Here is a 25,159-nt window from a genome sequence, read left to right as displayed (position 1 = left end):
TTGGCACCTTTTAGACAAAAGGCGAGTGAGAGGCAACTTGATAGAAGTTTATGAAACTATGCCTGGAGAAAGTGGTTAGAGAGTGTTCCTCCCTTTCTCATGAGACTCGGATTCAGTGATGCTGAAAGCTGGGAAGTTCAGGACAGATAAAGTAAACCTTCACACAGTGAAGTAAACCTGTGGAACTCCTTTCCACAGGAGGCAGTGATGGCCACCAACTTGGATGGCTTTGAAAGAGGATTGGACAAACTCATGCAGGTGGGGAGGGCTATCGGTGGCTCCTGGCCAGGATGGCTCTTCTCTGCCTCCACAGTGAACAGAGGCTCAATTGTTCTGAACCCCAGTTGCTCGAAAACATAGGAGGGGAGTTGGCTCTTGTACTTCACGGCCTAGGACCCTTGTACCTAGGGGACTGCCTCTCTCGGTCTGCCCCGCGGAGGACCTTAAGTTCCATAAATAGCAACGCCCTAGTGGTCCCGGGCCCTAAGGAAGTCAGATTTGCCTCAACCAGAGCCAGGGCCTTCTCAACACTGGCCCCGGCCTAGTGGAACGCTCTGTCTCATGAGACCAGGGCCCTGCAGGATCTGATTTCTTTCCTCAGGGCCTGTAAGACGGAGTTGTTCCGCCTGGCCTTTGGCTTGGAAGCAACTTGATCCCCTCCCCCTCTTTCCTTTCTCCTCCTGTGATGGAACTCCCATTTGGCTTTTTTCTGGCCCATGTAGGACCAGTTTGTATAGTTAGCCTTGTTTTCATCCCCCAAAAAGTTTTTGATTGGAGTTTCCACTGAAATGCGGCTGTATTTTAATGTTGTACTTAATCTTGTTTTTAAGTTGTATTTCAATCAATTGTTTTTATATCGGGTGTTAGCCGCCCTGAGCCCGATCTTGGCTGGGGAGGGTGGGGTATAAATTATTATTATTATTATTATTATTATTATTACTACTACTACTACTCAATTCCTGCCTGCAGGTTTCCCTTTGGGGTTTCTGGTTGGCTACTGTGAGGATGCTGGACTACCTGTGCTGGTGGTCTGATCCTGCAAACTCTTCTTATGCTTTTATATGTTTCTGGTGCTCCAAAAGCTGTGCCATCCCTTTGCACAGACAGCAGCTGGGTGGCCTCCGCGGGAGAAAGGCCTCCAGCTGTTCCTTCCTAGCAGAGAGGCAGCGGCACACCTGAGCCGTTGGCCCAAGGAGGGGGGGGGGCAGGCTGCGCTGAGAGCCGCTGTGGCCACAGCTTGTTCTTTTCTAGTTGTCAGGCAGATGGTCCACCGAATGATCACGTTGGTTGCTAGTTAATCTCTGCCTTGAATTTTAGCTACTGTTTTTTTTTATTTAAAAAAAACTTGTATCCTGCTCTTCATCTTATGACCCATTTAAAGGACCTACACCTGTGAGTTTGTGTGCTAATACCCTCCAGCAGCACAATCTAAGCATACTGGTTGGCACAAAGTTTGGAAATGGGTCGCAGAGAAAAGGAGGAAGGTGGATGTTCCTGGTAAGTAATTGTGTCCAACTTCATATTAAAAAACACGCACATCCTTAAGCACTGGGTGCTGGTCAAACAATATACAAAGGGTATGTTATACTGTCATACCAGTACTTAGTTTGGTGTTTATGTCTTGGTGAGATCCTTGGTAGGGGCTTCAGCACCATTAACTGGTCAGTTTCCCCACCTGTGAAGCTTCAGTCTTCCTGCTTAGTGGTTCTCCGGTCTTCCTGTTTTCCTCCTTTACACGCCAGGCAAACTCTTGAATCCAGGGTTCGGTGTTTCCCTGCAAAAACGGACGGGATCCCAGGTTCCTGGAGCAAAGGAGGAAACAGCAGCTTCTCTTCTTTGTTATTTGTAGGTATTTGGTGTCGTCAGCCGAGGCTGAGGAAACACAGGCTTCTGAATTTGGGCCTTGCCAGGTGAGTAAAGGAGGAACTGGCACTTTCAATGGAAAGGGAGGCTGCATTCTGAGTGCTTGCAGTGGTGGTGCTGCTGCTGTGTTTTGGCATTCATCTGCAAGTTTATAGCAATGTTAAAATATTTAGAACTAGCAGGAAAGGCCTGTCTGTTGAGAACAAGGATCCACCTGCCTCCAGACTTTAAAACTGACTATTTTGCTATGTAAACCAGACTGAAAGCCCTTGAAGCTCTTGGGTGTTTGCATCAGAGAGTGGCGTGTTAGGCAGGGAAGCTTGGCTTTCCTAAGTGTGTCTGAGCCAAGGGTTGGGAGAGTCTGTTCTTACCTGTTCCAGTAGAACACCCAGAACATAATGAACAGGTGAGTCCCTCCCATTTGCACAGCTGAAGGTGGTGAGAGGTGCTTTAAGCAGCAAGCTCCTTTGGCAGAGACACAGGTGTACCTAAATCACAGAGGCTGCCTCTCAGCCCCACTCTGGTGCTGTAACTGGGAATTGCAATGGACTTCGGTGCAGATCTGATGTTCAGGGAGAGTGTTGCACGCTGCTTAAATGAGTGGCAGGCACAACAGAACAGATGATTGGCTCGGGAGACGGCTGTTTCGTAGTGCCAGTCCTTCAGTCATAGATTGCCTTGATAAATCTAATGAAGAACAGGGCTTGTGCCTTGCAACCCAGCTTTCGGGAGCATGTGTATGTTCTTACTTGCTTTGGGTAGTGAATAAACTGAAGTCTCCATAAGACACGTTTCCCATAAAGTCCTGCCCTGAAGGGGTCAAGTGCAGGTGACCCTGGGGCCTCTACTGAAAAGACCCTGTATCTCTTGCATGCCACCCTGGCTGGCACCACTCCATAGCAGCAGCTGAACTTTCTGGCTGTATTGTGAGCTGACAGAGGACCCCGGGCTCTTCTTGGGAGAACACCTGTTTTCTTTGCAGGGGGGGGGGTGAGTGGAAGGAGGTAGCAGCTGAGCTGAGTATTTTGTGCCTTGCGGGGAAAAAGGCTGGCCATGGTTAGCTTAGCAGTTCACCCTAATGTGGTTCCACCATCGTTATTCATATACATACAAAACAGGAAGCGCTTTCAGATCATATCAACAACAGACTTCCTTATATGTACATAAATAAAGTTTCGTGACAGCAACGAGACTGACACTTAAAGCGGAGACAAGCTTCGCGTTTGTGGGTCCAGCCAATCCGGAGCCCCTATGAGGCGTGTGGGGTGCCGAAAGCCAGCCCCGGTCGGAGCGCTTTTTCTGTGAGAACGGAGAGAAGGTGTCTGTTTTCTCTGTAGGCAACAGCCATGTCCCGAGAGAAGCTTTCTGAAATTCCGTTGCGAGGTAAGGCTGAGTGGCCCTGCCTTGCAGGGAAGCCGGGTGACGGTTTCCACTGCATGTGACCAGCTGCTTACGTGGCTGTCCACGGAGGGAGGGAGGAGGGAAGGACAGGGCAGAGAGCCTCCCTGTGTGTGTTGCCTCCTCCAGACAGAACAGATTCAAGGCTTAGGGCTCAGCAAATCTCGTGACTGCCAGCTATCACTGCAGAGGTCCTGCCCTGCTTTCTGCGCAGCTTCACCCTAACTCAGCCAAGCATGGGGGGCATTCTGTGGGGCAGGGAATCATCACAATGTCAGAAGAGCCCTGCTGGATCGGACTAGGGGCCTGTCCGGTCCAGCATCCTGTTCTCACAGTGGCCAACCAGAAGTCTCTAGGAATCCCCGCCAGAGGCCTGGAGTGCAGCAGCAGCGCTCTTCCCTCCTGCGGTCTCCAGCACCACTTCCGACAGGAAGTGAATTGCTGGCATGGACCCAGGTGTGTCTGCAGTTGGGCTGCCTTTGAGAAAGCCACCCAATCACCCGTGTGTCATGAAGAATGAATTCCACTTGGGAAATACGGCTTTCCTAACTCTGGAACTCAGGGGTTTCACTCTGAAGTAAGTTGGCATTTTGTAAGTTGCGCCAGCAGAAATGCTTCCTGTTCACTCTGCCGGCTGCAGGGGGTTAGAGGGCTGCTGTGTCCTGTTTCAGTGGCCACAGCTGCAGAACCACCAAGAGTCGGCAGCCGCGGGCTTGCAAAACGCTGCCCCCGGAATGACTCTGCTCTGCCCTCACCGTCCGAGGCAGCTATACTTCTGAATCCCAGTGGCTGGAAAACACAGATGGGGAGAGGGCTCTGGTGCGCAACTCCTGTTTGGGGGTTTCCCTTTGCCGCTGTGAGAGCAGGAGGCTGGACTAGGTGGGCCATTAGCCAGAAAACATTCTGCTTTATGGGAGCTCAAACATTCTGAGTCATCAGCAGTTACGACCCCATAGGAGAATAAAGTTTATGAGAATTGAGAATCCCATTAGCTGTGAGTTGGAGGAATTGTGGTGTCCAAGCCTGAAAACCTGTTCAGAGTTAGTCATGGAATGAAAATTACAGAAGCTGTACTGTACTCAGTGACTGGCTGCAGTTTAACACGGGGTTGAGGCACTGGCCCTTCTGAGGCCCTTCTTTGTGTGCCTCCTCCTCGAGAGGTCCGGAGGGTGGCAACATGAGCGGGGCCTTCTCTGCAGTGGCTCCCTGTCTGTGGAATTCTCTCCCCAGGGAAGTCCGCCTGGCGCCTTCATTATACACCTTCAGGCGCTAGGCAGAAACGTTCCTTTTTGAACCAAGTCTTTTGTTGATCTGATTGGCATCCTATGCCCTTTTAAAATGAGGCTCTTTTGGGAGGGGTGTTATTGGGTTGTTGTTTTTATTCTGATTATATATATTGTGGTTTTTATGTTGATCTTTTCTGTGAACCGCCCTGAGACCTCTGGATATAGGGCAGTATATAAATTCAAGAAACGATAATAATAATAATGATGATGATGATGATGGCCTGGGCTTCTGAACAAGAGCAAATTATACTATAAGCTACTCTTAATGGTGGGCAAGGGCCAATGAGGATAAAGGTCTTAGCAAGCGCTTGGGGCCTTATTTCATAGGGGAAACATAATAAAAATGCAGCAGTATGACAGAAGTCATAGCAAATGTCTTACGTGGAAGAAGACTGGACTTCTTGAAAGGGCACCCAGGGTTGGCTTGGGCAACTCTGCTCCTTTGGCCGGACCTCACAGAGGACCAGGGTGGGCACGTCAAGCATGGGTCACTCAGCCCCAGACGCTGGCCCCCTTAACCTCTCTCTTCAGCATCTTCCTGGGCAAGCATATCCCACCGATATATTAGCAGAAGGTTACAGCACATAATATATTGAAGACCAGAGGGTTGTGATAAAATTAAAAACTATGTCGTTGAATGTAATTGCACTTAGACAGATAGAATACATATATTTAAGGAATCTAATAATGAGGTTTGGCAGAACTATTCAAATGTACTCCCAAGTACCAGAGAAGAGAGATTGCTGCCTTTAACGCTTTCCTATATTTATCCCAGACTGTTATCACAGTTTTGTAGTGCCAGGAGTGCAGTGCTAGATTCCCACTGCAAGTTGCAGGTGGGAGCCTGTATGGATAGGGAGCTGGCGGACTAACTGGGATCCTCGCTGCCAGACCCTCCAAATGGAGCAGGTAAAGCTGCCTGTGAGCAGTCAAGAGATACCGAAACATACTTTCCCAAATAATATTTTCCTCTGCTAAACCAGTTCTGTCACTTCCTGTGACAGGCATCACTCGTGGCTTTGTTGACAGCCCTCCCCAAAAATGTCAGCAGCAGCCCTTGAAGCCAGCTGCCTCTTCACCAAGCAGTGGGGGGTGAATGCACGTTGTTCTTCCGGGATGCTTCTGGTTCATGTTCATATCTGCAAATCTTGCTCAGCAAAGATTTTGGGAAGATAAGTTTGATGAATAAGTTCCTTAGGCCTTCTGTCACCCAGATGCAACTGTGCAGTGTCTGTTTTTATTATATTGAGTCATGGGGTGTCCCATTGACTTCAGAGTCTGACTTTCCCAGATGAGCTTGTTTAAAACAACAGGACTCCTGAAAAGACCATTTCCGACTCCTAGGTATGTTTTTAAACCCACTGGTGAAGTGTTGGTGTATTTAGAGCAGTTTAACTGGGTCTGTCTACAGACAGTAATAACGTGTTCCGTTCTCCCTGTTTATGTCATTTATCCACCATTCTTTTACCACAGCCTGCTGGAGAAAATTGGTGTCAGTATTGGGACCTGTGGGACGTGGGTGGAGCTATAGGTTAAACCACAGAGCCTAGGGCTTGCCAATCAGAATGTCGGCGGTTCGAATCCCTGTGACGGGGTGAGCCCCCGTTGCTTGGTCCCTGCTCCTGCCAACCTAGCAGTTTGAAAGCACGTCAAGTGCAAGTAGATCAATAGGTACCACTCCGGCGGGAAGGTAAACGGCATTTCCGTGCACTACTCTGGTTCGCGAGAAGCGGATTAGTCATGCTGGCCTCATGACCCGGGAGCTGTACGCTGGCTCCCTCGGCCAATAAAGTGAGATGAGCGCCGCAACCCCAGAGTCAGCCACGACTGGACCTAATGGTCAGGGGTCCCTTTACCTTTACCTTTAAACAATCTAGAGTTAGGTGTGAGTAATGAAGTGGCCAAGTTTGTTGGTACCAGATTATTTAGGAAGGGTAAAAGGATCTCTCCAGACTGGGTTAATGGGCAATGAAATGAGTTGCATTTGCCAGTGTAAACAAGTGCAAAATGATGCACATTTGGGGCAGAAAGTCTTAATTTCACTTATATGCTCATGGGGTCTGAACTGGCGGTGACTGACCATGAATGAGATTTTTGGGTCATCGTGGGGAGCTCAGTGAAGATGTCCACCCAGTGTGTGGTGGCTGTGAAAAAGGCAGATTCCATGCCAAGGATCATTAGAAAAGGAATTGAAAATAAAACTGCCATTACTATAATGCCATTAAACAAATCTATGGTGCAGCCACATTTGGAATAGCATATACAGTGGTGCCTCGCAAGACGAAATTAATTCGTTCCGCAAGTCTTTTCGTCTTGCGAGTTTTTCGTCTTGCGAAGCACGGTTTCCCATAGGAATGCATTAGAAATCAATTAATGCGTTCCTATGGAAACCGCCTTCAGACCAGGTCCAGGGACAGTCTGTCCCCCGACCTCTTCTGAAGGCTGGCGGGGGGCGAAAGTCTTTGCTCCCCCCTGCCTGCCTTCCCGGGAGAGCGGAAAATGCAGCGCTGCCTTCCCGCTCTCCCGGGAAGGCAGGCAGGGGGGACAAAGACTTTTGCCCCCCGCCCACCTTCGGAAGAGGTCCAGGACCTCTTCCGAAGGCGGGCGGGGGGCAAAAGTCTTTGTCCCCCCCTGCCTGCCTTCCCGGGGGCTTTTAAATCGCCCCGGGACTGTCTGGGGCGATTTAAAAGCCCCCGGACGGCTTTTGAAGGCAGGCGCGGGGGAGCAAAGACTTTTGCCCCCCCCGCCAGCCTTCAGAAGAGGTCCAGGACCTCTTCTGAAGGCTGGCGGGGGGCAAAAGTCTTTGCTCCCCCCTGCCTGCCTTCCCGGGAGAGCGGAAAACGCAACGCTGCCTTCCCGCTCTCCCGGGAAGCCTTCCCGGGGGCTTTTAAATCGCCCCGGGACTGTCCTGGACCTCTTCTGAAGGCCGGCGGGGGGCGAAAGTCTTTGCTCCCCCCACCCGCCTGCCTTCAAAAGCCGTCCGGGATAGCGGGAAGCGCTTCCCTGCTATCCCGGACCGCTTTTAAAATGCTGGCGGTGGTGAACAAAGCCTTTCGCCCCCGCCGGCCTTCCTGGACCTCTTCTGAAGTCCGGAGGGGGGGAAAGGCTTTGCTCCCCACCGCCAGCATTTAAAAGAGGTCCCCGGAGATTTCCCTATGGGCTTTCGTCTTGCGAAGCAAGCCCATAGGGAAAATCGTCTAGCGAAGCGACGCAAAAAACGAAAAACCCTTTCGTCTTGCGGGTTTTTCGTCTTGCGAGGCATTCGTCTTGCGGGGCACCACTGTATCAGGGACGTCCAACTTCTAAGAGACTGTGATCTACTCACATGATTAAAATCTGGCAGTGATCTACCCCTTTTTTGGGGGGGGGGTTCAGATCAAAGTTGTTGAGCTTCTTTAGGGAGATACATCCCGGTTTTTTGGGGTGGGGTTCAGGTCTAATAAATGAAAAAAGGCGCTCAGCGATAGAACGCTTAGGAGACAGTCAGCATCGCTGCAGAAACTCTGTCTTCCATTCTAGTGATCTAGAGGGTGGGGGAAGGTGGGGGGGGGCCGGATGGAGGAGCCAGCGATCTACCACAATCTACCAAAACCTCCCGGGGATCGTCCAGTTGATCCCGATCTACCTGTTGGACATCCCTGGCATATATAATTCTCGTCGCCTCAACTCAGAAAGGATTCTGTAGAGTTGGAAAATGTTCAGGAAGAAGGTTCATTGTAAGAACATTAAGAATTAGTCCCTGAGTTTCCTTGTTTTTCCTCTTCCTTCTTTATCTCCTCTTCCTTTTGTGTTCCCTGTTTTAGGCAGGTAAGCCTGCAGGCAGAAGCTGTCTTCTTTTTTTCTGGTTTTATGTAAGCCACTTTGGGGTCTTTGGGCCTTGAAAAGTGGATGCAGATGCTCCAGATAGATATAAGCAGCAGGATGAGTGATAGGTTATTTTCCTTAAAAAAAAACACAACCCAAAAAACCCCAGACATGGGGACGTGTCAGTTTATTTCAGCCACTGGGGAATTTTCCCAGCAAAGGGTGGGCATTTTAGCTTCGGGGACCTCTGAAAATACACCAGCTTGAATTCAGAACTGAAAACGGTCAGCTCAAAGCTCAGCTTCCCAACAGTGGTTTAGAAATTGTTCACAAGGATTGTTGCTGCCTTTGTTCCTCATTGGGGAATTTATCATCACGACGGTTGCCATGTGTGCCACAGGTTGAGGCAGCTTTCTTCTGTGGCAGCAGCAGGGCTCCAACAACGTATGAACTGCTAATGCAAACATACAGAAACAGAAGCACTCTACATTAGAAAGTCTTCTGCAGCCTCTCTCGTGCTCGTCCTTGCCAAAAGTGTGGGGCAAAGGTCTCACTGCAGACTGGGAATGAAGGCTGAGAGGCGGAAGGGGAGCCTCTTGTGACAAGGATGTGGTCTGAATGCCGCCCTGCCAAGTCCAAGCCCAGCTCTGTCCGCTGGGGGCACCCAGGGAATGCGCACGGGGGGCTCCAAGAAGATGGGTGGAGGCATGATCTTGGGCAAAAGGCCTTGCCTCGGAGAAGGGCAAGCGCTGCCACCAAATACTCTGAGTTCTCGCCACCCTCGTTGCTCTTTGCTCTGGTACTCGAGGGGCAAAGCACATGGGTGACATGCTCTGCGCCAGGGTTAGGCAGCCTTACATCCTCCAGGGGTTGTGGAACGGTGTCTCCCATAATCCTTGACCCTTGGCCTTGCTGGCTGGGGCCGGCAAGAGTTGGGAGTCGAAAGCATTGGGAGGGCAGCCCTTTAGCCATCCCTGTTCTTGATGCTGAAATTCGGCACATGAAATTACGTGGGAGAAACTCCGTGAGGCACAACATGAGACCTCCAGGTATAGGGCAGTATATAAATTCAATAAGTAATAATAATAATTTCCACCTGTCTGTGTTGTTAAGGTGCAGCTCTGTTTGTTTACATTACAGGAAAATTATCCATTTAGATGGCAGGAATTTTATATTTTTTTAGGTATGGTGTTCTGTGGATATTATTCTTACTCTTATGCTATTTGTTTACTGACATTAGGCTCTTGTGCTAGTGGACAGATGATTTGCGATGTTGCACAACAGAGGAGTCCAGCCCAATGGCTGCGCTAGCAGAAACTCGCTACGCAGCAGGTCACGCCTTCCGTCATGCCGCAAAGTGAACTAGCGACTTGCTTGTGCGTCTTCTTGCACAGTGAAGTATTTTGCTGTCAGAAAACATTTCCCCAGTGGAACGAGCAGACCGCCAAGTGACTTAGCACTACATTGGATACAACCCATTTTGATGGTTTCGTGAATAGCTGCACTTACTGTTCACTTGCTGTCCTGTGATCCATTTCGGGAAAGGGCCAGATAAAAAGATGGCAATAATTCTTGTGATTCTCTGGGGCAGGATATTCTTGGCCATGTGCCGGGGGGTGGGCGGAGCAGACGGCCTTTTCCTGGCCTTTTGCAGAAGGAGAATTCAGCGTTCGAAACTCCCATTGTTCTAGGCGCGTTTTGCAACAGGGAATTTCATTAAAGCGAGCAATTTCTGAGCTCTGGGCATAGTGCTGTGCCTAAGATTTCAGATTCAAACTGCCACTGCTGGAAGAAAAGGAGGACCTTTTTCTGCCTCCCCATAGGAGAAGGGACCCTCATAAGAATATTAGGGGGGTGGGCAGGGGAAATATGGCTTTGGTTTTTGCAGTCTTCAGATGAAGACTAGACCATGTGAAAAATGAACATAAGATTTTAGCTGCAGTTCATTCATTTTCAGCTTTGTACTCTTGTTATAAAAAAGCACGCCCAGACACTCCGTTGCAGCGCCCATCACCTCGGTTTAAGGTGCCCTTTAGCTCTTTCCTATCTCTGTTTCTGACTCTGGGTGCCGTGCACTTGTCCTGGGCTGCTGGCTTAACTTCCCTGCGCTGTTTTTCTCTTCCTTTCTCCAGCGTCGGCCAGGCTCCTGCAAGTGGCCTCTCCCCAGCCGGGCTGCCCCTCTCCTTCCATTCCACCAGGTAAAGCCATCTCATCATCTCAGAAGCTCAGCAAAAAGGCGCTCAAGCAGGTGAGTGGAGAAGCGAGGGGCAGGGTTAAAACGGTCCCTGAAATTTTCCTCCCGCTTCTGCGTTTCAGGGGCACGGACCTGCCCTTTGCCTTGAGGCCCAAAAGCCTGGTGTGCCTTCCCTCTGCAGCTCCTCTGAGTCAGGGAGCCAAAGCTCTTTGGTACGGGGCGAGTGGATCGAGAAACGTTTCTCTCTGTCTCTCATAACGCTAGAAGTCATGGACACCCAGTGAAGCTGAGTGTAGGAAGACTAGGAGCAGATAAGTACTTCTGCAGTGAGAGCCAGTGTGATGTAGCGGTTAAGAGCGGTGGACTCGTAATCTGGTGAACCGGGTTCGCGTCTCCGCTCCTCCAGATGCAGCTGCTGGGTGACCTTGGGCCAGTCCCACTTCTCTGAAGTCTCTCAGCCCCACTCACCTCACAGAGTGTTTGTTGTGGGGGAGGAAGGGAAAGGAGATTGTTAGCCACTTTGAGACTCCTCCAGGTAGTGATAAAGCGGGATATCAAATCCAAACTCTTCTCTCCTACTTCTGCGGATCAGACATAGTTAAACTATGGGACTCGATCCCACGGGAGGCAGTGATGACCACCAGCCTGGGTATTTTGACAGTGAATTAGCCAAATTCTTGAAGAAGGGGCCTACCAAGGGCTGCCAGCCACAATGGCCATGTTCTGGTTCCATGGCTGGAGGCATTGTTGCTTCTGAATGCCAGTTGCTGGAAGCCGCAGGAGGACAGAGGGGCTGTGGCTTCCCCTGGATATCAGGCTGGATGGGCCCCCGTCCTGACCCAGCAGGGCTGTTCTTGCATTCAAGAACAATATAAAACAGTTGTTAGAGAACTGGAGGGCATCCCCCCAGCAAAAGAGCAGGAAAAACCACAGTGTCTTCAGGCTCCCCCAGAAGCCTCCATGGAAAGCCTAGGTGCAATGCTGGAATGAACTTAGAGATGGGGCCAGCCAGGCTTCATTGGGGAGGGCGTTCCCACATCTGTGTGCCACAGCTAAAAAGGCCCTGCTGCCTCCTCTTTTCTGCCTCCTCCTCCCTCTCCTCGTAGGCTCTGAAGCAGAAGCAGCGGAAGCAGCAGCAATGCCGAGGAGCCAGCGTGCAGCCCGTCTCCTCCAACCACCACCTCCTCCAGCAACATGCAAAGGCCGCCAGCCCCTCCGTCCCTGCAAAGCCTGGTATGAGACCCCAACACCTCGCTTGCCCCCTTGCCTCTTACAGGCACAACAGCCGGCCTGAAGCGGCACCCAGCAGTCCATTGTTGTTTCTTACTGTTGTCAGAGCTGTTGACCAGAAGTGGCCTGTAGGGATGATCGCAGGGTGTGGAGCACACTTCCGCCCGCGGGCAGCCTCAGCTGTCCACACAGGGACCTTAGGGTGCGGAGCACACTCCCCCCCCCCCCAGACAAAGCCACAGCTGTCTGAACATCATGCCCTCTATCTAACCTTTGCTCTCTTAGCGGTCTGCCGTGCCCTGTCTGTGACCCTTGTCTCCGTCATACATTGCGCAAGGGGAAAATGATGCGGTGGAAACAGGTGCCAAAATAACTTGGTATCACCCCACGATCTCGGGATTGGAAGATGTGTAAAGGGCACAGTCCAAAATGTGTCTGACTGGTTTTGCATATTGTGCCAATAAAAGGAGCTTCCGCAGAGCTAGCTGGCAGCTTGCTCCTGCACAGATTGCCTGCATTACCAACTCCTGCCTCATGTCCTTCACTTCAGTGGCCCTCAGCAGAGAAAGGTCACCCCAAGCCCCTCTGGTTGAATTGCTTTTTTTAGCTGTAGAGGCAATTCCCTGTTTGCATGGGGGTTATGTTCCAGGTCAGCCTGCTCAGCCCCTGTACACGTGTCAGCAGCTGCATGTGCCTTGGTCACATGCAAAAGGGTCATTCCCTGCAGATGCCAGCGGGATGGAGCCCATGACTTTCTGCCTGCTGCCAGGCAGGGGCTCAGCTGCAGGACTGCCTCCTGTCTTCTTGCTCCCCAGGAGCAACTCCTTTGGGGATGGTTCCCACTGGGATATCCATGCAGGGAAGTTGTTAGCTGCTGGGGGGAGGTGCATTGTGTGTGTAAACTGCTTTGAGGTTTTACTGCAACCAAGCAGTATATACCATATTTTTTGCTCCATAGGGCGCACCGGACCATAGGGTGCACCCAGTTTTTAGGGGGGGATCAAGAAAAATAATCTTATTCCCCCCCCCCCAGCTCCAAAGAGCAGCGTACAGAATGCGCGCAACCTCTCCCTGCCAGATCCATCCCGCTGGCTGCTTTGGCTTCCTCTTCAGCCCCACGCAACCTCTCCCTGCCGGGAGAGGCTGCGCAGGGCTAATGAAGCCATAGCCACATGCAGCCTCTCCCTGCCAAAGGGGCTGCGCGCGGCTATCCCTGAAGCCTGGAGAGCGAGAGGGGTCGGTGCGCACAGACGCCTCTCGCTCTCCAGGCTTCAGCGAAAGCAACGTGAAGCCTCTGGAGCACGGAGGGAGCGCTCCCTCTGCGCTTCGGAGGCTTGGCGTTGCTATCACTGAAGCCAAGGAGCCTGCATTTGCTCCATAGGACACACACACATTTCCCCTCAATTTTTGGAGGGGAAAAAGTGTGTCCTATAGAGCAAAAAATACTGTAGATTTTGTTAAATAAATAAGTTTGGCTGTGTAGCCCATGGCTAGATCTCCAGCTCCACCTTCCCCGATGTGAGCAACCTGGGGTTGCGTTCAGTCTGCTGTATCTGCCGCTGGTCCTGCTTCCTTGCTGTATCATGCAGGATTAGGCCCCATTAGGAGAGTTCAGGTGGACGCCCTGTATAGATAGAAGGGTTCCAAGAATTAAGAAGCTGTGGTGCTGATTAAGGTATTTTAATCGTTAAGGCCAGTTTGCGAAGTTTTTCGTAGTTTATTTTGGACCAGTTCGCGTAGCCTGGATTGGAGATGGTTGACAGTTTGAAAACTGAAATTTAAGATCACTTGATACTGATCTTAATTCTTTTTTTAAAAAAACCAAAACAATTTTTATCAAATATTTTTTTGGTTTACAAAAGTACATACATTGTTCCTTTTTTGTAGGTTGTAAAGTCTTTTCTACAGATCAGTTACAATTGATATGAGACATTAATGTTGTGTTCAGTGTAAGGTCGGGGGAGAAGAGAGGAGGGGTGCTTTGGTGAAACTTATATTCTTTTATATAGTGTCCATGTGGGGTTTCGTGTCAGCATCAACTGGGCCACTTCTCTTTCTATTCACTAATTACATTTCCTTGGTAGTGAGAGGGATGCATCTGTGAGGAGGGATTGCTGGGTCAAGTATGCTGTCGGTGGTGTCTTGTTGTTGTCTTGTTGGGCTGTGTATGTGACCAAGGGGACCCACACCAGGTTGGAGGCGTCCTCTTTGTCCCTGGGTCAGTTTCAGTCTGTTGGTCAACTTTTCTAGTAAGCCTGATTCCCATACAATTTGGTCCCAGTGGTCCAGGTTCACTCCTGACAGGTCTCTCCAAGGTCCGGCTGGGAACCGATCTTAATTCTGATGCGTTTTCTCTTTCCCCCTGCAGCTTGGGAAGGAAAGCAGTCTGATGGACACTCAAGCAGCTCCCAGAACTCTACGTCCAGCTCGTCTCCCTCCGTTAAAACAGAGCCTTCCCTGCCAGTTCTGGGGAAGAAGCCCTTCCAGAGATCGGAGAGGCTTCATGCAAGTAAGACGAGACGATACCATAATCTTTATTGTCATTGTCCCATACAGAACAATGAAATTTTTTTTGGGGGGGGGCTATCTACATTGGACATTCAAAGCCAACAAGCCTGTTATCCCAGCTATCCCCCTAAAAACTCTGATACCCCATTTTAAAAATACAATATACTCCCATAGAGACTACCTTACACTGCGTTTAAAACCAAAATCGCATTTGGATAGAAACTGCTTCTCAGGCGGCTAGTCCTAGTCTTTATAGCCCTGGACTTTCTTCCAGCCACTGTTGCTGCTTCCTTTTTTTAACGAAAAGGCCTTTCCTTGTCAGAGGCCAGTGATGAGGTTTTGGGGAGGGGGCTTCAGGGGGCTCCCAGCTTTGCGAACAAAGGCTTGATGAGTGGGAAGTTGGGGGGGAGCAGGTTGACCAGTGTGTCACCCCACAAAATATCTTCTGCCTGTCCCCCTCTGGACCACATTCTCAGAGGGGCAGATACCACAGTCATTCCATTTTTGTGCTGGGCAGGCTCATGCGGGTATTTCCCGTTGTCGTGGTCTGGTTTACGGGCAATCGAAGTCCCGGCAGGGGACGTCAGGACCGGGGGCAAGATGGCAGTGGGAGCAGGAACTGGGGTCCAGAAACCAGGAGTCAGGAAGCCAGGAGTCCGAGGCTCAGAGAGCCGGGAGTCAAGAAGCCTAGGGTCCGAGGGTCAGGAAGCAAGGAGTCACAAAGTCAAGGCTCTGAGGATCAGGAAGCAAGAATAAACAAAGTCAAGGGTCTGAGGATCAAGAAGCAACGAGTCAAAGAGCCAAACGCAGCAAGGCAGGGAATGTGTTGCTGTGGCAAAGAGCTGAAGGGAAAAGCTGACCTTATATCCCTTCCCGGCTCTTGCCACCAGGTGCAGTGAGTTACCAATCGGCCTCACCTGTGAGGCTGCACCTTGCCTCTTCAGAACAAACTTAGGAAGGCCCCAGTTCTGCAAAGTCCCACTGTCACAGGGCCTGGCTCCTGCACACACTCCTGACACACGTGCTCTGAAGGTGCAGAGTCTGCTCTACTGAAGGTGGAGAACAGACCCAGGTTAGCTCATGAGTGTTGGACAAGGAAGAGGAGCAAACCTCCTACCTCCTGATGGTGGCAGCCTGGCATTGCCAGGAAGACGTCCTGCCAGAGGACACTGAGCCTTGAGGGGTCTTCCGAGACCAGGCTTCGGGCTGCTGCTCTGCCCCCCGTCGAGCCCTGCTGTGGGGCTGGCTTTCCCCTTCTGGGCCGAGGAGCTGCGTTCTGGCCTGCTGCTCCTCCCCTCCTTGCCGATGACCAGGGCCCTCTGTGCCTCTTTGCCCAGGGCAGCTGAAGAGGACAAAATGTGCTGAAATCGATGTGGAGACGCCCGACTCCATCCTGGTGAACACCAACCTGAGGGCGCTGATCAACAAGCACACCTTCTCCGTGCTGCCGGCCGACTGTCAGCAGAGGCTTCTGCTGCTGCTCCCGGAGGTGGACAGGCAGGTAGGCCTTGTGGACTCGTAGAGTTGGGAGGGGCCCCCAGTGGCCATCTAGTCCAGCCCCCTGTAATTCAGGAATCGCACCTAAAGCATCCCCAACGGATGGCATCCCTGTGGAGCTTTGGCGGTGGGGCAGCAGGGCATGGGGCAGAGTGCGTGGTCTGCATGGTTCAGGTGGTTGAGTTGCCCTGGACAGACTTGTGGTCCCGAACCTGGTTCTCTTTGCTCGGAACATCAGCCGAGCAAACAGCCGCTTGGTTTGCACAAGCTGCAGCTTGTGTTCTGGGGCATCAGCGGGAATTGAGCTGCTCAGTCAGAGCTGCGTGCGGAAAAACAGGAACCCCAAAAGGACCCAGACCCCACCCCCTTGCAGCTCCTGCCGCTGCAGCACTGATATTTTTGGAAAGGAGAATTAAAGATCCCGGTTCTGCCACATGTTGACCTTCCTGCCTGCTGCTGTGTGCCCCTCCCCCTGGTGTTTTCCATTCATCTATCTATCTATCTATCTATCTATCTATCTATCTATCTATCTATCATCTATCTATCTATCTTTCTATCTATCTGTCTATCATCTATCTATCATCTATCTTTCTATCTATATCTATCTATCTATCTATCTATCTATCTATCTATCTATCTATCTATCTATCTATCTATTTATCTATCTATCTATCTATCGTATTTTTCTGTATATAAGACTAGATTTTCCCCTAAAAAATAATGTCAAAAATTAAGGAGTGTCTTATACACGTATATTTCTCCCCCCATTTTCTTAAACCCCCAAAATAGGGGGTGTCTTATGCATGGGGGCATCTTATAGATGGGAAAATACAGTTTGTGTGCTTTATTAAATTTTCTGTTTTACAATTTAGAACACTCATTTAAACATCCTTAGAATACCCATGACATCCCTTCTTCTCTTTCCGTGGTTCAGTTTGCATATCATAAATCCGTGCATATTTTACAAAAGTTCAGTATTCTATTATTACATCCATCAAAACTTACTTACACTGTTGAATTTATCTTAGTGCTGCCAACGTTTTCAGGTGTACACAGTTTCCCCCCATATAGTCCATATAAACATTTTCCAATCTTCTCTAAATACATGTTCTTCTTATTCTATATGTTACATCTGCAAGCTGCGCGTATTCTGTCAGCTTAAGTTGCCATTCTTCTTTAGCTGGGACCTTGCTCATTTTCCATTTTACGGGCCGCAGTAGTAGCATACATAAATAACCTTTTTTTTAATTATCCCAAACAAAAAGGACTCTATTGTGTTTTTTTGAAAAGTACTTTTACACATTTTTTTAATTCATTATGAATTAAATAATTCATAATTAATTAATTAATTACGTATCCAGAGAGGTACGTAACCCAAGGGACCACTGTGGTCCCTTGGGTTACGTACCTCTCTGGATACGTAATCTTCGGGTTGCGAAAGCAACAACCCGGAAATATTTCTCTGGGTTTCGCCACATGCGCAGAAGTGATCTGCGCGTTGCGCGCATGCGTAGAGGCACTCTATTGCGCCATGCGCAGAAACGGTACCTCTGATTATGGATTTTTCAGAGTGTGCACGGACCCCCGGAATGAATTAAATCCGTATCCAGAGGGTCCACTCTACTCTTTTATCCTTTCATGGCCCAGTATACCTGAAGGAGCGTCTCCACCCCCATTGTTCCGCCCGGACACCAGGGTCCAGCTCTGAGGGCCTTCTGGCGGTTCCCTCATTGCAAGAAGACAAGTTACAGGGAACCAGGCAGAGAGCCTTCTCAGAGGTGGCACCCGCCCTGTGGAACCCCCTTCCACCAGATGTCAAAGAGAAAAACAACTACCTGACATTTAGATGACATCTGAAGGCAGCCCTGTTCAGGGAAGTTTTTAATGTGTGACATTTTAATGTATTTTTAATCCTTGTGGGAAGCCGCCCAGAGTGGCTGGGGAAACCCAGTCAGATGGGCAGGGTACAAATAATAAATTATTATTATTATTATTACAGGTCCACTTCCCCTGGTGTTTTTCAAGGACCTTTAGAGGGAGCGGCGCCTGCCACCCAGGGCAGGACATGGGCTTGATTCCTTAGTTCTAACCTTCCAATTCTGCCTGAAAAACACAGTGCTCCCTTCTTCCCTTCAGGAAAAGCACCTTTGCATTGATGTGGCCTTCCTAAAGTCTCTTCCGAAATGAGCAGGTCCCAAGCAGGTGGTCGTGGGAGGGGGCTGCAGGGGGGTTTGGGGACAGGCAGGGAAGAAGCCCCCCAGACCCAGAGTCCCTGCTCTCTAATCCTGAGGCCGGTTTCTTCCTCCCTGCCTTGACGCTGCTTTGCCAACCTCCCTTCTCTGCTGGGAGACCTGGCAGAGGCGGTGTCGGGTCCTTGGCACCCCGTTATTCTTCCTTCTCTCTTTCTCAGGTGGGACTGGATGGCTTGCTGAAGCTTAGCAGCTCTGCCCTCAACAACGAGTTCTTTACTTCTGCTGCGCAAGGATGGAAGGAGCGGCTATCGGAAGGTGAGGCCGCTGAGCCCTAAGTGAATCAGAACAGCAGCAGCAGCCCCTCACCACCAAAGGGAAGCTTTTTTGGGGGTGCAGAGAGGGAGGTTGCACCGGCTGCTTTGGAGAAGGCTGCTTCGAACCCCTGAGCTCCTGCGCTCGGCTCAGCAGCTGCTGCGTTTGGTTGGGCAGGGGGGCAGGTGCTGGGGGGACGGGACTGCCTCTCCCCTGCTGAACCCTTCCTCCCCTTGCCTTGCGCGTGTGGCAGGAGAATTCACTCCGGAGATCCAGCTGAGGCTTCGTCAGGAGCTGGAGAAAGAGAAGAAGGTGGAGTTGTGGAAGGAGCACTTCTTTGAGAGCTACTACGGCCAGAGGTGAGGAGGGCATTGCCTTGCGCTGCACTGCGCTCCCTCTTCCCTCATGCTTAGCTCTTCAGGGGTTCTGGGCTTCCAAGCACACCATCACATAAAAGGATTTTGTGTGTGTGTGTGGAGAGGGGGGGGCATGCTGTGCCCATCACTCAGAAGCAAAGCATCTCCCTCTCCCTCCATCCCAGTGTCTGAAAGGGCAGCAGAAAGAGAATGAAATGAGTGAAAGAAGCAAGGAGCTTCTCTCTTTTTTTCTTCTGAAAACTGTGACCATTTATTTATTTATTTATTGAATAACTTTTTAAAATTCACTTTCACTTTTAACATTTGTCATCATACATAAATCATAATCGTTTTACAAATTTATTATTTATACCCCGCCCATCTGGCTGGGTTTCCCCAGCCACTCTGGGTGGCTTCCAACAAAACACTAAAATACAATAACCTATTAAACATTAAAAGCTTCCCTGAACAGGGCTGCCTTCAGATGTCTTCTAAAGGTCTGGTAGTTGTTCTTCTCTTTGAGGGCGTTCCACAGGGCAGGTGTCACCACCAAGAAGGCCCTCTGCCTGGTTCCCTGTAACTTTGCTTATCGCAATGAGGGAACCGCCAGAAGGCCCTCGGAGCTGGACCTCAGTGTCCAGGATGGATGATGGGGGTGGAGACACTCCTTCGGGGATACTGGACCGAGGCCGTTTAGGGCTTTTAAGGTCAGCACCAACACTTTGAATTGTAACTGGGATTCAGGTTGTTCCCTCCCCCTCCTCACATCCAGCTAGCCATCTTAAATTTGTCTCCCAAAACTAGGCCCCTCTGGGACTGTGTGGGTTTGAGTACAAGGGGGAGCTGACCTCTGCTGTGGGGTGCTGTGGGGATAGAGCCCCCCAGGGCGACTCACTGGTGCCTCTCATTTCTCTCCCTGCCTCTCCTTCCAGCTCTGGGCTGAGTCTCGAAGAGTCGGCGCAGCTGACCTCCACTGCCCCACCTGCTGCTCAAGAGGACCAGCCGCAGGCCGAGAACCCAGCCACGCAGCCTCCACAATTCATGCCGGTCTCCTTGGCCACGCCTTGCAAAGAAGAGGCTGCTCCTGTGGCAACTCCAAAGGCGCAAGATGCCCTGGTGGTGCCACCGCTGCCAGGAGCCGCCAGCAAAGAGGCGACGGAGGAGGAGAAGCCGCCACGGGCACCCACGCCACTGGAGGAGCTTGTGAAGTCGTCCTCCAGCAACACGCCCACCAGCCAGGCTCCCCGCAGGCCTTCCAGGGGGGCAGAGGAAGAGGCTGTGGCTGGGCGAGAAGAGGAGGCAGGAGAAGCCAAGAGGCCCCACCTGCCCTGCCCAGAGGCCCTTCCGGGGAAGGGAAGCGCAAGCAAACCAAAGATCCCAAGCAGCACCGCCACTGCTGCCGCTTGTGCCGCCTCCATCGCCAGCCCGGAAGGAGAGTCTCGGGCGACGCCTGCCAAGGATGCCCTTCCTGCCAGCGCAGAAGAGATGGACACCGGAGCGCAGGCTCTCAAGAGGAAGCCCGGGCCCCCTGAGGAGGTGGCCTTGTCCACGCCAGAGAAGCAGGCCCACGTTGAGGAGAAGTGCCCCCCCAGGCCGCCCTTTCAGAGCCCGCCGCAGCCCTTTCCCATCGCTCCTGTTCCCAAGGTCCCCCCACTCCGGGTAAGAGAACTCTCTGCCTCGTGTTGGTTATGGGCTCTGGAGGGGGGAGGCCTGCGTCTCCCTGGGCTGCTCTCTTCCTCCTCCATGGCGAGAGAGAACTGCGCGCCCTCTTGAGCTCCCGGGAGGAAAAGGTGGGGTGCAGATACAGGAAGCCAACAAAGACCCCTCAGAGCAGGGGGGTGGGGAGGGGCGGGCGCAGGCTGGGCACATCTCGACTCTTGGGAAGTTGGCTGGCAGCTGCAGGGTCTGCTTGCACGTCACCCCGAGCTTAACCTTGGCAAATCCACTTAAGGAAGACTCTCATGAGGCCACGGAGAGTTTGGAACCAGCCTGGTTGCCAGCACTAGCTTCAGAGGGCAAGAGGGGGAGGGACCTGCTACCCACCATGACAGGCACCATAAAGTGTCACCCAGCGGAAGGGAAACCTTGTTGGTTTTAGGGCCAGGTCCTTATAGTGATCTGCCTCATGGCCCAGGTGGGCAGGTGGATGGGGCCTCCACTTGCCATTCACCTGACATCATAAATGATGTCAGGGTTTTTTGTTTTGTCCTTTGACGTCCCAAAGTTGGGACTTCAAAGTACATAGAAACCATAGAATTGGAAGAAACCCTGAGGACCATCTAGTCCTAGATAGCGAGCTGCTGCTATGAACAAGCATTTCCCCCCTTCTTTCAGCAGCTGCTTTGCTGCAGACCCCCTCTGAGTAGCGCCTGGCTGTCTGCTGCAGGCATTGAAAACACAGCAAAGCTGAGCAAGGTTGGGTGTGCGAGAGCTTCCTTCAGGGCGATCTCTTGCGCACCCAAAACACCCTGGGCTGCCCTCTCTTATCAACTGAACTGGTGGTTGGATGCTGTGACCAAACCCTGCCCTTTCCTGTGGACATCAGGTGTGGGGGGGGTGAGTTGCCAAAAAAAGGGGCCAAATGCGGAAGTTGGGCAGGCCAAGAATGGCTCATGAGCTGGAGGTTGAAGTCTCACGTGGGATCTTGCCTGCTGGAGCTCATTGACAGCGCTGCTCTCGCTTCTCGGGAAACAAATCCTTCCTTGGCCTGGGGACTGGCCAGCTCAGAGGTGCCGCTTTGCCCGGAATCCTCCCGCCAGCTCACCTGCCTTTCTTCTCTCTTCCAGATCCCCGTCTCCAGGATCCAGGGTTCTCCCTCGCCATTTCCTGCCGCCAGCCAGGTCTCTCCCAGGCCCGGCTTCCCAGTCACCATCACCAGTCCCAGGAGGACGGGGGCCAGGACTCTGGCGGATATCAAAGCCCGCGCCAGGATGGCCAGGGCCCAGCGGGCAGCAGCCGCTGCCGCCGCTGCCGCCTCCGGCGCTGCTCCTCCTGCGTCCTTTGTGGGAGCCATCCCGGGCCCCGGCCCAGGCGGGGGGAGAGGAGAGGAGCGGAGCAGCGTCGCACCAGGGAGGCCTCATGGAGCTGCGCTGGACCTGGCAGGCCCTGGAGGCGGGGGAGGTCCACGAAGGGCCCCTGGCCCAGGAGCCCCCTCCGCCAGCCCCCCAGCGGCACCCCCCGCGACGCCCCAGCCAGCACCCTCGGTCGGTCCTGCAAGAGCACAGCTACAGCCGGCTCCCCCAGGGCGGCCCCCAGGAGCAGGCCCCGGGGCGGAGACCCCGCCAGCCCCCCAGGCAGAGATAGGCAGCGCCAGCCACTCGCCCTTGGCCACCTCTGCCGGCCGGGGGGTGCCTTCGGGCTCAATCGCCAGGCCGCCTGCAGGGATGGGTGGCCCTGGGAACGCCTCTCCCACAATCATCCTGATTTCTGGGGCGACCTGTGGTTCCGAAGGCCCCAGCCCAGCCAGTAAAAGTGGGGCTGAAGCGGCTCCGGCTGCCGGTGCCACGGCTCCAGGGGGGAAACCCCTCTTTTCAGCTCAGGCACCCCCTGGGCTCTTCCGGGCGCCCCCGCCTCCCGCCGTTCAGGCCGGCCCACTCCTACCGCCGGCTGCGACATCCCCTGCCCTCGCCCACAGCCTTAAAGCCCCCCCTGGCCCCTCGAGCGGGAGCGCCGTTGCCACCCCGTTCCTCAAGGCCAGCTCCAGCATCCCAGCCAACAACCCCCTGGTGGCCCAGCTGCTGCAGGGGAAATCGGTGCCCATGGAGCAGATCTTGCCCAAGCCCTTGACCCGGGCCGGGGAGATGAAGACCCTCCCTCTCCCCACGAAGGAAGGCAGAGAGCCGCCAGCAGCTCCTCCGCAGAGGGAAGCCGATGAGAGGCAGCCGCCTCCCCCAGCCGCCTCGCAGCTGAGCGGGAAGCCGGACTCCAGCCAGGGCAGGCAGCTGCTGCCTCCGCCACCCCACGGCCCTGCCCCCTGCTCCCCCTTCCCAGGACGGGACTTGTGGGGCATCAGTGCCGCCCCCTTCTCCAGCCAGGAAGCCCAGGAGCAGCACCTCCTCCAGGCCCTGATGCAGGCGGCACCCAGGCAGGGCCCCCTGCCCCCTGCTGCCGCTGCCCCTTCCTCACCCCCTCCCCAGCTCCCTCCCCTCCCCGCAGGCTTCCCTATGGAGAGCAGCAGCTCCCCCAGCCAGAGCTTCGTCCTGGGATTCGCCGGCAGGAGGACGTCCAAGCCTGCCATGTCAGGACACTATCTCCTGAACATCTCCACCTACGGGCGCTGCCCCGAGAACCTCCGGAGGAGCCTGGCAGTGCCCCCGGAGAGCCGCCTGTGCCCCGAGGGGCCCAAGATGGAGTTCAAGGAAGGAGAGGCGGCGGCCGTAAGTGGCGGGGAGGACGGGCGAGAGACGGACGACATGGAGGACGAAGAGGCGTTTGTTGCGGCGAAGGAGGAGCCCCTGCCTCACAAGGGGGCAGGAGGAGAGGGAGAGCGGGCGAGCCCCCCCAGAAGGAGCACCAAGAAGGGGGAGCTGGCAGAAGGCAGCCCGGCCGAGGCAGCCACCCGCACGCTCTCTGCAGGCCCAGATTTTGCCCGGAGTGCCCTGGCGAGGGACTTCCTACGGGCAGCCCAGGAGCAAGTGGCTCAGGCGGTGAGGGGGGAGAGGAAGCCCTGCAGCCTGGAGCTGCCTCCCTCGGCCGCCCAGGCGGAGCCCCTCCCTCCCCGGCCCCCGCTTCTGCTCTCCCCCTCGCAGCAGCCCCCCCAACTCTTTGGGGGTCCGGTCGGGGCGCCGCTCCTCGGCTCGGGCTACAGCGGCACCATCAACGTCTCTGCGTCTCCCGACCTGCGCCAGGAGGCTCTATTGACGGGCCTGTCGGACCCCGGGCGCATGGGGGACGTGGTCTCCTTCTCGGTGACGGTGACGACCATCCCCGCCGGGCAGCAGGGGCCCGCGGGCCGAGGCCACCCTCTCCCAGGCCAGGCCTTCTCGGAGGACGGCCGCTTGGACCTGCCCTCCAAGTGCTACTGCCGCTTGAAAGCCATGATCGTCTGCAAGGGCTGCGGGGCCTTCTGCCACGACGACTGCATCGGCCCCTCCAAACTCTGCGTCTCCTGCCTGGTGGTGCGGTAGCAGCTCCAGAGGGGCTGCTGGGGGGCGGCGTCCCCTTTGGGGAGCAGGAGGGGCGCCCTGCCGAACCGGGAGCCCTTTCCCCTGCACCCCCACCCCTCCAGCCATCCGCTCTGTTTCCTCCAGAGCGTCGGAAGCACCTTGGACAGACGGACGGCAGAAGCTCTTGGGACAAGTGTTTGCACTTCAGGAATCATGTAAATACGTTGCGTTGTGTGGTTTTTTTCTTTTTGTCTTAAAAAAGAAATGTTTCAAATTGCTTAAGATCAATCTGATTGATTTGAACTCCTGTGTTCATCGAGCGTGGCAGCCAGCCAGCCAGCCCCCGGGCATGCCATTCTTCTCATTGGTGGTAGAGGCCGGCACCCAGTTCTGGCTGGCTGGCTGCCCCCTTTCCTTATGGCGCTGTGTGCGCACTCATGCACAGTGCCCTAATGAACCCGGCAGTTGTGGGTCTTGTGCAGGCAGCTGGGCGCCCGGCTTCTCTGCAGGGTTTGGTCGCTCTGGATGCTATATTGTGGGGAAAGTCCCCTTGGGGCCCCATCCAGCTCAGCACTCTCTTCTCACAGCCCCCAACCAGAGGCCCATGAGATGGGAAGCTGCCTGCCTGTCATGCGCTCTCTCCTCACCTCACCCCCCCTCCATGGGCCCCACACATGCAGAGTTTTGTATTTGAAGCAGAGTTCAGGGTTCTTCAGAAGGAAAGCTTCCCCTCTCTTTTCTCAAAGGCCAAGGATACTGAATCAAGGCCCCCCGGTCCATTATGCCTCGGCAGCGTTCTCAGTCGGGGCCCAGTCAGTTGCCACGTGTTTGGCATTGAAGGGGAGTGCAGATCTGAGTCGTGGGGCTAGCGGGGGCTCCAGCTGGCAGCAGAGGTGGGTTGCAGGAGCCCGGGCAACCTGGCCCCACCTCCGCCTTTCCTCAGAATTGCTCCCTGCCAGGAGGGCTGGGGAGCAGAGCCCAGCCTGGGCCGCCCCCTCGTCCTGCAGGGCTTGCAAGCTCATGGGAGCCCCTGGGGCCACGGCAGGGAGCGCCCTCTCTTACCCTTCCTTTTCGTTTTCTGCCCCGATGCAATATATTTGATATGACTGAAAATCGAATTAAGAGATTATAATTAATATATTTTAAGTAATATATATTTTAGTACATCCGTATTATGAAAGGAGAATGGCAAAGGACTTGTGAAGCAGACACACAAGGTGTTTGTGTGTGCGCACAAGGTTTTGAACATGTCTCTCCCTCCCGCAGAGGAACTGAAAGCGCCTGTGCTGATTGCAATAAAGAGGGTGGTCAGGGAGAAATGCAATGTGGCTCATCAGAAGGCCTTTCACTTCCCCTCAGCCAAGAGACATGCTGAGATACCTGAGGGAGTGCAAAACTTTCATCTGCTGTTGCC

At 53.3% G+C, this 25,159-nt stretch overlaps 1 protein-coding gene across 2 annotated transcripts in view; it reads left to right on the top strand.

The window, feature by feature from the left end:
• Positions 1-24,062, top strand: part of ASXL2 (ASXL transcriptional regulator 2) — a 66,599-nt gene extending 42,537 nt beyond the window's left edge. The window contains exons 1-9 of one of the 2 annotated variants that reach the window (XM_081903725.1): positions 2,246-3,246; positions 10,484-10,599; positions 11,652-11,778; positions 14,144-14,284; positions 15,621-15,784; positions 18,191-18,287; positions 18,538-18,643; positions 19,573-20,299; positions 21,427-24,062. In XM_081903725.1, the coding sequence (XP_081759851.1) occupies positions 3,210-3,246; positions 10,484-10,599; positions 11,652-11,778; positions 14,144-14,284; positions 15,621-15,784; positions 18,191-18,287; positions 18,538-18,643; positions 19,573-20,299; positions 21,427-23,766 (3,855 nt within the window). In that variant the 5' untranslated portion in view covers positions 2,246-3,209 and the 3' untranslated portion in view covers positions 23,767-24,062. Of the gene's footprint in view, positions 1-2,245; positions 3,247-10,483; positions 10,600-11,651; positions 11,779-14,143; positions 14,285-15,620; positions 15,785-18,190; positions 18,288-18,537; positions 18,644-19,572; positions 20,300-21,426 lie in introns of those variants that run through there. The other variant, XM_081903726.1, reaches the window with a different exon arrangement.
• The last annotated feature ends 1,097 nt before the right edge of the window (positions 24,063-25,159 follow it).

This window comes from Podarcis melisellensis (assembly GCF_964234715.1).
Source record: "Podarcis melisellensis genome assembly, chromosome: 3".
Taxonomy (NCBI): domain Eukaryota; kingdom Metazoa; phylum Chordata; class Lepidosauria; order Squamata; family Lacertidae; genus Podarcis; species Podarcis melisellensis.
Note: the sequence above shows the minus strand (reverse complement) of the source record. Positions and strands in the feature narration are given on the sequence as shown.